Source organism: Sander vitreus, chromosome 17 (genome assembly GCF_031162955.1).
Source record: "Sander vitreus isolate 19-12246 chromosome 17, sanVit1, whole genome shotgun sequence".
Lineage (NCBI taxonomy): Eukaryota > Metazoa > Chordata > Actinopteri > Perciformes > Percidae > Sander > Sander vitreus.
In genome coordinates, this window is record NC_135871.1 from 22360082 (window position 1) to 22371472 (window position 11391).

At 38.3% G+C, this 11391-nt stretch overlaps 1 protein-coding gene across 1 annotated transcript; it reads right to left on the minus strand.

The window, feature by feature from the left end:
• Positions 1-461: 461 nt before the first annotated feature.
• perp (p53 apoptosis effector related to pmp22) lies at positions 462-10708 on the minus strand. Its single transcript, XM_078272532.1, has 3 exons — positions 10320-10708; positions 4851-4991; positions 462-2294 (listed from the first exon to the last, which is right to left on the minus strand). The coding sequence occupies exons 1-3, from the start codon at positions 10522-10524 to the stop codon at positions 2083-2085; spliced, it is 558 nt and encodes a 185-aa protein (XP_078128658.1). The 5' UTR covers positions 10525-10708; the 3' UTR covers positions 462-2082.
• Between the last annotated feature and the right edge of the window lie 683 nt (positions 10709-11391).

An 11391-nucleotide genomic window follows, 5' to 3' on the forward strand; every position in this document is an offset into this window, starting at 1 on the left:
ACTCACATCTGTGGATCTAGGCGAGGTTAATCAACTATGTTCCTTTATGTGCCTGCATTTGAGTGTGTGTTGACAAGCCCATATGAGTACACACACTGAGACAGGAACATCATTTGCATTCAGGTTGCAACTGGATTTTCTGCCCGACCTCACTGACCTTGTAAATAAACAACTCAAACTTGTGCATAGAATGTATCAGTTTGAAACTTGGGTACATTTCTGGTGTTTGTATATGTATTATTTACTGTGCCCCTTGATAATCTGATCATCTTTATTGCCTACTGCAAAGTGGAGACAGGATTGTGAAACATTTGACAAATTGTACAGTATTTACTTTATCCTTTTCTCCTCCTTCTAAAACATTTTTCCTCCAACTTCCTGTTCCTCTCTCTCCCTCTTTATCCCTCCAAACATAAACATGATCACTGCATTTTAAGATTAGTCAGAAAATGTAACCAAGCTTAAAAAAAGTTTTTTATTGCATAAAAATACAAACTACCAAAATAATCAATTCATACTACAGCAGAACAGCTGGGTGATTTCCAGAAGTCGATGGATGTTAATAGAACATTCTCTGTAGTACATAATATACCCATACAGTGACTAATAATATCTGAAAAAGCTGGTGTTGAGAAATTCATGCTCATTTTTCACCTCATCTTTGAGACATACAGATATTCTCAGTTTAAACTTCCACCAATTCATTAAGTTATTTATGCAGCAATTTGCTTGTCTTTTTTCATTCAGCAGTCAAATGATCTTCCCTCAGAACTCTTTCATGTAATATAACAATATAGCTTGGTCTTGTTTGGGCATGCATTTGGTCTTGGCATGAAAAGAAATGTTGCTGTTGACTGGGATCAAGCATGAGTAAGTAAAACCAGACTGAGCAGTTTGATTGGACATTCAACAACACAACACTGAAGAAGCTAAGGCACAAGTTTTACACAAAGTATGTCAGTAGATTGTACACCATGGTCTCAGTGTCTCATAATGCCGGCAGATGGTTAGCCAAAGAAGCATTATCAAGGCTTATGAAGGCCTTTAGGAAATACATGGTCATCTATCTGTGACTAAAACCTCTTTTAAGGAAAGGCTTCTCTCAATGCACTACCTTCTTTGAGGCAACAAGACATTAAAAACTGTTTTACACTTTTTCAAAAATTTGCACGAGACAGATTAATGATCAAGCTCAATGGAAATGAGTACAAATTTGCTTCCAGTTTAGCGCGACAAAGAAAAAATGACTTAATCAACCATCACACACTGTGCCTGCTCATCGAGTGTATTATTATTAGTGTTCAGAACAGATACAAAGACAGCACAGCAAACTCCCACAGTTATACCCCTTTGGTAATAAGTAAGATAAGTAATAAACAACTCTAGAGATAAACAGCAGATAAGAATTATAAAAAAAAAAAAAAAAAGATGCATAAAAAAAGTACTAACACGACTTTTAAACTAAATTTCCATATGTATAGATTACATTCAGCTTCTGACTCCAAGCCTGTGCTTCTTTCATAACACATACAGAATAAAAGACACACATTAAAGAAATGAGAAAAAAATAATAACACATGGGAAAAAAAGCAAATGATTAATGATTCCTTTTGCATCCTGTGCAATTTTTAGTCTAAATTGCCCTTTTACCAAGGTTTTAGGAAATCTACGCTTTACACATAATTACATCCCTTAGGTTAAGTGCACTTAGGTGATCTTGCATTGAGAATTACGGGTAAAAAGCACAGATAAAATGAGGAATGCAGAATGTGAAAAAACAACATGGTAAAAACTATTTTGTATGATGCTGACTTAATCTAAAACAGAGGTCTGTACATTAAAGCAGATGGAGCATCCAATCACAGTCCACTTCCAGTAACAATCACCCCTTGCTTCTGACTTCGCACTTGGATGTTAGAGGACGGTTATCCCACCGCCAAACTAAATCTAACTGAACAGAGATATCGCGGATCTTTGGTGAAATGGTGTAAAACTGTCTACAAATGTTCTATGGCCAGCACAGATCCAGCTCAGAGTGGAAAGTGAAAATGTCTGTAATTGGTGGTTGTGCAGGTTTAGTCTTTAAGCAGAGGAATAGATGTATTTGGTCTTGGCCAGGCCGCTCAGCTCATCCTCGTAGCGTGGCAGGCAGCAGAAGAGGATGGCACAGCCGATGCAGAGGATGGTGGCGCCCCAGCCGAAGCCATAGGCCCAGGTGTAGTAATAGTGGCCCTCGAAGATCAACTCGTTAAATTTGCAGGGGTAGATGATCAGAGCGATGACCTGGAGAACCACTGCAGAGATACAGAGAGAGGTGACATTATAGTCAGCCATGCAGCCGATTGCACACTGACACTAACAGCAGGGTGTGGAAAATACCTTCACGAGTGTGTAAGAGTTACATCAACATATTGATATCTGTGACATCGAGGCGAGTCAGTATTAGCAGACAGCGATCAGATCTGTCACTGATGGCTGCTTCTTACAATTAAGAATTATTATTGAGAAAGGTGTGACACTGACTGTGACAGTAGCCCTTTCCGCCCCCAAGCAAAGGCAGAGCAGGCAGTGAGTCAGGTGCGATACTTCATCCCAACACAAAGCTTTCCATTAATCAGAGGTTTCATTTAATTAGAAACACCCTGACAATTATTTTAATTTACTTAAAGCCTTTCTGCCATGTGAGGTCAGGAGTATGTCACTAGTGACCTGACAGACAGCCATTGCTTTTCAGTTCATGTCAGTATGGTATGAAAAGAAACCTGTTGAGACTTAAAAAGATGCCTAAGATGTTACTCACCAATTATTTTAACCATCATTTATGTTTTAACAGTCTTCATGCAACTATAAATTACTGAGAAGCAAAATAATATTTTATGTTAAACCTTAAAACTTCTTAACCACACTGACAAGCTGGTATAGGTCAGTCATTACAAACTGTGCAGCTGAAAGTTTGTCTAAATGCACAAAGCTGTATTCTAAATATATCTGGACACATTTTGGAAATGTGTCTAGAATATTTCTATTTGATTGAATGGTGCAGCCATAAAAACATTGAGTCTTGCGTTTGAATATTTAATGCAATGTAAACATTATAAAAGCTTCAGTGAAGAGCTAGAACAAGCCCATTCAGAATATACTGTATGTGATACGTCCGCTTAAAGGGCTAAGAAGTTCTTCATCACTGTGTTATTGCACTTTTTGGAAAAAGGATAGCACTGCACGTTCATCACATTAACAAGTGCAAATTGGATTATATCAATAAATGTGGTACAATGATCTTGGATGATTCTTATGATCAAATGATTGCTGTGCTGGTGAGATGAAAGCACTACTGAGGGATACTGCAAGTATACTTCTAATCCAATTATTATTATCTATTCTTTCTCCTTCTTTTTCTTACGAGGTTCTGACCGATACATGCCAAATTTCTCTGTAGCTACAGCAGTGTGGAGTCAATGCAAACTATAATCAACTGCCTCCGGCACATTTAAAACAGAGATCAAAGTACCTGGGAATTATGTATCTAATGTATCATTGCGTGTGTCTGGCTCTGTCCAACGTTCTCAGACTCTCTGTGGGTTTGAGTCACTCACATAAACCGACTAAACCAGCTGTTTCCATGGTCACACCAAAACCTCGCCCTTCCCTCTTCCCGTGGTGACCGTCTAACTCACTTTCTGCTTCGTCCACTCCCTTTGACTCTTACTCCTCTTTTTCATGTCAAACCTTCACACATCATCGTATTGTATTCACTCCCCCTTGAAATCTATCCCTTCTTAGGAAAGCCTGAATTTAACATTCCCTGGTTCTCTCTTTAACTCCTCTGTTCTTACAAATTTCAAAATTCAACCCATTTATTAAGTACCTTTCAATGACTTTTAGTATTCATTTGTCATATTAAATGCAAGTCTGTAATTTTTGATCATGATCGGCAAAGACATGACACAAAACTACCTTCCACATGGACTTGTAAAATTAATTTTAATAGTTAGGTTCACAAAATAAGATAAAAATAATACAATTTGCACTTGAAACTCAGAAGAATTCAAGAATTTAAACTTTTAATTAGAGGAAGTTTCAGATAGTGTTGTTTACTTCTTTTTTAATTAGATATTTACTGATTCAAATCCTTTTAAATTCAATTTCATGTATGACTGCTTGTGTTTAGACAACATTTGACATTTAAGCACTTTTTACTGGTGGTATCAAATCATGTAGATAGTTTAGGTTTTATGTACTGGCTGAGGTTTGAGGTTCTGCCTCTTTGATTTCTGCCACCATCACAATGCAAACAAATTTGACTTGTGTGGCTTAAAACTTTAAAAGAATATTTTTTGAATAATTCAACAACATGTCTGTCTCGAAAAACAATGTCCCGACCACTCCGTGTAATCCCCAGACCTTGCTTTGAAGGGACTATTTCTTCAGTACAGAGCAGTCCCAATAAAAACTGTCCACAGTGAGGCGGCCAGTTAAGCATGAAAAGTGAGAAAATATTATTACAACCTTTACTGAGAGGCTGTTTTCTGAAATTCCAGTTAAGTTGCCAAACCCTTTCAAATGCAAGCATAAACATGTTCTCTGAGGATGGAATATCAGTACTGTTAAGACGTGAGGCGTATTTGTTATCAGTTTCAATCTTCTTTATGAGTTAATCTTTGTGTACTAAATGCTGATTTCATTTTCTAACAAAGTACAACTGAAACAGGGGAATTTTGGTTATTCTCTGTAACTGCCAACACCTGACTCTGCTTCAGACATCTCTATCTATCTCTACATCTCAAATACCAGACAAGCAGATATTTCTAATGTTTGCATAAGAGTTTGTCAGCATGCGTGTATCTTACCAATAATGATCAACAGTGCTCCTATTAGGGGCAGAAGAGTGATGTTTAATGTGCAGCACAGAGCCACACAGGAGATGATGAAGGCGATGATGAGGATGATAAGGGCGATGATCATCAGAGCAGCGACTGCCTGGGCCCAAGCTGGAGAACGAACACAAACAAACATACAAATTAGTTAACAGTGTTATTTGTGGTAAAGATGCAAATACAACATTATTATTCATAAAGTATACCCATGCTAAAGTTGACTAAAAAGAGGAATAAAAAAAAAATCATCTTTTGGAAATTGGAAAAAATCCAACATTTAAGGACACCAATTTTGTTTGTGAATGAATAATGTATCGTAAATAAATAAATGTTCTTCCTTAAAATAAATACTATGCAGCTTGATAAAGTTCCCTTGGCCTTTGGAATTAAAATAGCCCCACATCATCACATACCCTTCACCATACCTAGAGATTGGCATGGTTTTATTGGTATGGTTAGCCTAATAGCTTGTTTGATTTGCATTGAGAGATGATTTTATGGAAAGTACCCCATACCAATCTCTAGGTATGGTGAAGGGTATGTGATGATGTGGGGGGGCTTTTAATTCCAAAGGCCAAGGGAACTTTATCAGGATGCATAGTATCCTGGATCCATGAAATAACTGGCCTTTAAAAATAATAATCTGCCTGCCTCTATGGGAATTTAACATAGGGGTGTACTTACTTATGCCCCCTGTATTTTAAGGAAGAACATTTATTTATTTAAGATACATTATTCATTCACAAAGAAAATTGGTGTCCTTAAAGGTTGGATTTTTCCTCATTTTTTGATTAAGGCATTAAGATCAATTTGGAAAATATGATTTTTTTATTCCTCTTTTTAGTCAACTTTAGCATGGGTGTCCTCATTTTTTCACATGACTGTATAAAGAAAACTAAAGATGATTTTAGGTCAGTGCATTACTAATACAGATTTTTACATAGCATGTATTATGCTCTTTTCTTGGTTATACTGCTATTACCAGTTTTTACTCCCATTTTTGAGTGTTCTGTAATGCAATGTGTCTTCAGCCATTGTTGCAGCTCTAATCTCTCTCACCACTAACAGCATGGACTCATGACGGCACATTCCAAAAGGTTAGTGAGGTTCAAGCTGATAGAGAGAGAGAGAGAGTGAGGCAAGCTGTTGATTTGCAAGACAACTAAGAGAACTCCGCCACACCCATAACAACACTTTAGCTCTCTTTGTCACTCTGTGACGTCTGTAGACATGGCCTCTATAACTACTGAGGAACATTTACAGAAACGGTCTGAAACAGGAAGCTCCCATCATGCGTGGTTGTAGATCTTTGGGCCGAAAACCATATGAAATTCTTGACAGAGTTTAAGTGTACTGCACTCTTTGTACACACCATCATATGAGACAAAAAAAGTGAGATAAAATGTGTTTCAGTGGGGTAGTTGCTGCTGTATAAAGCGAAGATTTTACTGTGTAAAATAATCTTAATAAAGTTAGGAAACATCTTATGCCTCTACAAACATATTTGCTTATGTGGTTATTGTGTTCTGACAGGTCTCAGAAGCCCTCTAGAATAAAAAGATGCCTGCCAGATACCTGCCTATGCATTAAGTTTTTCAACATGTAAACATGCAGGCGTGCAAATTTCAAACAAACACTAATGCAGATAATCCTGACAGATTTTATAAAGGAAGACTACAGCCAAGCCCACTGTGTGCATTTTCAACGTGCAGTCACACCCAATAAACTGTTACTGCAACTACCAACACCCTAAATTGTTCACACCATGTGTGTGTGGGTGTGTGTGTGTGTGTGTGTGTGTGTTTGTGTCTGTAGTCAGGTAGTGCCCTACCTGCCTCGGCCCAAGATATTTTCTTATTATGATCTCACTGACACACACAACAAACCAGTTTGGCTGGTTCAATTTTCTCCCTGATGAAGACGCAGGAAGTAAAACCTGCTGAACATTGTCATGATATCACAGAATTACTCTCTGATTCTGTTTATTAGTAGTATTAGGTATTAGATTATAACAAAATGTAAATGTATGTCATCAGACCAGAGTAAACTCAAGCAAAGTCATGCACCATTGTGTTTTGTTTTAATTATCCCTCTTCAAGATTAGATTGTCCATCAATACTACATGTAACGCCACATAATAATGACCATATAATGGAAACCTCACTGAAGATTTAGTCAGATTATTTCTGTTTAAAACATAAGGATGTTGTTGTTCTCCCAAAATGAAAACCAAATGCTGAACATAATTATCTTACCATTCCAGCATTCTGTGGTTTTGTGCCATAGTCATAATCCATCATCTGCATTGTGGTGTGTTTAAAAGTTATTTTAAATTTTGTAAAAGTGGTATGGGGAAGGATGTTTGGGCTCTTAACTAGAGACAGTGATTTAACCTTTGAATTTAAGATAAAATGCATATGGACATGTGAGCGGTTGGATTACAGTTAAAATGTGCATATTCATGGGCAAAAGAAAGACAGGAAGAGTTCTACTTGTAGAATAAAATATATCTACAGTATATGTAAAATGTACTAAAGTGTGGCATTGTTGTGCTGTGTCCTCATGCTTGTGTGTTAAGATGGTGAATGTTCTGCACTTAGTGCTGAAAATGTCTGTGTGTGTGCCTGTCCCAATCACTCATACTTAATGTCATCCAGCTGTTTAACATCTGCTTTCCTCTTTTGATTAAAACTAAACAGATTGGGCTGATACTCTTACACAGGAACATGTTCTCAACTGCAGCTTTAGACTCAAACAAATGCAAAAACACACGGATTCTCCCATTGTATAAAGCCTCAGTCATGACAAATGTGTTTGTTCTACAACTGTGGAGTTTTCTTTTAAACATTAAGCCCTGGTCTTACATTCAAGGAAAATATTCATCAGACCTCTAAGAAAAAGGTTTCACACTGGCAGCAGGGATCAACTCGACAACCTGCGCTTTCCTTGAAAAGACTTGAATGGTACTCTCTCTTGGTACTGCTGGGAACACAGTGCCAATGTTTTAATTCATACATTACAAAGTGCTTTATTGTACCTACTTGTTTGGTTAAAAAATGTAATCTTTTAAGTATACAATCAAATCTCCCATGATGGTTTACAGTAGTTTTCAAGGTCAGGTTTAAATTATTAGTCGATTGACTGAAAATTAAATTGGCAACTGTATTGAGTAATAATTTTAAGTAATTTTATTAAGCAAAATTGCCAAACATTTTCTGGTTTCAGCCACTCAAATGTGAGGATCTACTATGGTCATACATGATAGTAAACTATAGAAATTTTATATTGTGGGATACATTTTTAGAAAATTCAATTGAAAAGCTGTAAGTGAAAAAAATACACTGACTGGGAGTCTGTTTTTTTGGCTAATCCAGTAATTTAAATCAAGGATTTTTGCCAATGACACGCTCATGCCAGAACATGAAAACATGTTTTTTCCTGCAGTTCTTTGAATACAACTTCCCAACGTTTACTGGGAGTGGCCTTAACAACATGATAGGGAGTCTGTTTGGTCCGATGCCAATATTCAGTATTCACATCCGCACACATCAGCTGTACTGGTCATGTTTGTTTCCTCAGTTTTCAGTTCACCAACATATTCCCACAAGGATTTAGACCAGAGCCGTGGCTCAAGAATGCACAGAGGAACTTCAGGGCAAAAATGAATGAGAGATTCAGCCAGAAGTTTTTTTGGCAGCTGTAGTAATTTTTTGTTTAACCACTTGAGTCCTACTGAGACACGGCCAAAACAGTAGCAAAGGACAGTTCGGACAAAGAACAAAACTACTCGATCTGAAACTTCAAATGAGAGCAGAAAATGCCTGAAAAATACTTTTTATATTATGGAAAATAAAGAAAAACATTTGTGTTTTAGCCTCTTTAGTTCCCTTTCATATTTGTCTGAACTGCTGCTGTCACTGAGCCACGACTACTGTAGTACTACTGTAATTAGTTATAGACATATAGTGGACATTGCACGAGGGCTGCAACTAATGATTACTGTCTCAATTAATCCTAAATTAATCAAAAACAGTATAAAAGATGGCATCATTAAATGTCTTGTTTACAGTCCAAATCCTCCCAGAATTCAATTTTCTATCATGTTAGACCCAGAAAAGCAGCAAATCAACATTTGAGAATCTGGAAACCATCAAATCTTTGCTGTTTTCGTTTAAAACAAATGACCTAAACATTTATCAAAATATCTGCCAATTGATTTTCTTTCGAACGATTAAATCAATAAGTTAACTAAAATAATTGATATAATAATTGATACGTGTACTAGAGCTTATTAGAGGTTAACAAAAGCTCACTTCACTCACAGTCAGCCTTGAGGTCGAGATTTGACAGGTTAGCACTCAGGTTATGTAATGACTTAAAATAATGCAGAGTATATAGCAGACATAGATATCCACCCTAAAAGATTTAGGAATGTTAGGTCATTAGAGCTCTGATAGAAGCATTCATTCCATTGTCCATGTCTCAGGGAACATGTTTTACAGAACACAATATGGAGCTAAGTTCCGTTAGCATCGCAAACTGACTCCCACAGAGTCTGATAAGAGCAACAATGCAGCCTGTTGTTGTTGAGTGTGGGTGTAGAATAACACAAATACAACCTGAGGAGGAGAGAGTGAGAGCACAGAAGTCTGCTCTGTTACAGTTATTGGTTAACATAATTTCATGTGGCTGTGAGTTAATGTGTTTTTGGTTGGACCTCTACACTGAAGGAAAATCTCATTAGCAGTTTGTCTATAAACAGCCACATTTGTGTTAACAGGTCTGACAGACAGACATCTTAAAATCTGCTTCTCATCATTCAGGAATGTAGGTCACAAGCTATTTAAAATATTCTAAATCTGCTCAAGGTGTTCTGTGAGTTCTGTGAGTTCTGGTTCTCGTTTGCTCCCAGCAAACTGGTACAAACTCTCTGTGAGCATTAAAGCTTAATTATGTCCGTACAAAGACTCCCTTAGAATTATCCATCGACATCTCAGACGTTTAATTATTATTAGTGGTATTAGAAGTAGTTGCTGTAAAAGTAGTACTGCACTGTACTCACAGTGCGGTATTGGAAGAAGAGGCTGTTTGGGGCTTTTTATACAGCACCTTCCCTCCTATTTCCTCTATTAGCTCAAGCTGGGAATGATAAAAAGCGGGCGAATCAAGACCAAAGTTCAGTCCGCCTGACCGACTCAGGGTCTTGTAGGCCTCAGTCCTCCCCCTCCCCTCAGCCAGGAGTTTTTGGTTGTAGTCAGAGGTCGAGTCCTTCAAGTTACAATATGTGAATGTTGAATTTTACACCCCAGCGACACATACTCAGGTCATGTTACCACTGGCTGTATTAGCTCACGCACTCTCTTTTTCCATGCCATTCGCGCTAGTCTTATTGTTCAGCAGGACCTATATTATGTTTCATGTGTAGTGTAAACGGACACTTACAGAACTCCATGAGCGACTTGCAGTCCCAGTTGTCATTCCTGCCTCGGCACTGTTTCCACATATTGGCGTAGTGAGACTTGGCGTCCTCATCCTCGACCCATCCCGAGGTAGCGGCGATGGCGATGATGTCAAATACAATGGCGAAGAGCAGCAGCAGAGGCACGATCCACCTGCATCGGGGGTAGGCGATCCCACAGCGAAACATGACCGACGATCAGAGTGTGTGGAGCGGGTTAGAGAGAAGGACGAGCTGTGGGCGAAACACTATAGGCTATGTGTAGCGGTGTAGTCCGTTCGATTATATAGCCTAGTGTCCTGTGCGTCTTTGCGAAAAGCGTGAAAGTAGATGAGGTGTGGAACTAGATGAAAACGCCCCACCCGAGTGTGTGTCATGCAACCTGTTTTGGGACCTAAGGGCTGGGCTTGTCTGGCAATAGAAGCTGAATCAGGTCCAGCCCCGTTCCCTGTGTCATATTACACCCAGAAAAAACTGCAACTGCTGATGCGGCTGTTTAACCTGAACCCTGACTCCCAGCAGTGAGTTTTGATAATAGTAAACTTGGTAATTTAATTAGGTTGAGGATTACAACAGGTAGCTATGGACCGGACAGTGAGTTGGAGGGGTGTGAGAGGAAAGAAGAGAAAGATATATAAGATGATGAGCTACATAAAGTTACCACAAGATGGCAGCCCAGCTCACTCTTAACAACAAGAAAACCCATATCTATTATTTACACAATTAGTGTAAGCTATTTCTCCAGTTCTCTCTTTACAATAAAGGCCCGATATATAATTTGAACCATATAAATCTCAGATAGGTACTGACTTGTGCTTGCCGAGGTTCAATACCAACATTGGTATTTTTCCTTTAGATTCTGTGGTTCAAGAAATGCTGTATGTGTCCTGCAATGCCCTGCTATGCCATGAACAACTACAACTACTCTTTCTAGCCATAGTTCCATTATCTTTATTGTGACAATAATTGCCACTGTTCATCACACCCCCAACCGGCACCGTCAGACAAGCGCCTACCAAGAGCCTGGGTCTGTCTAAAAGGGAGTTTTTCCTCGCC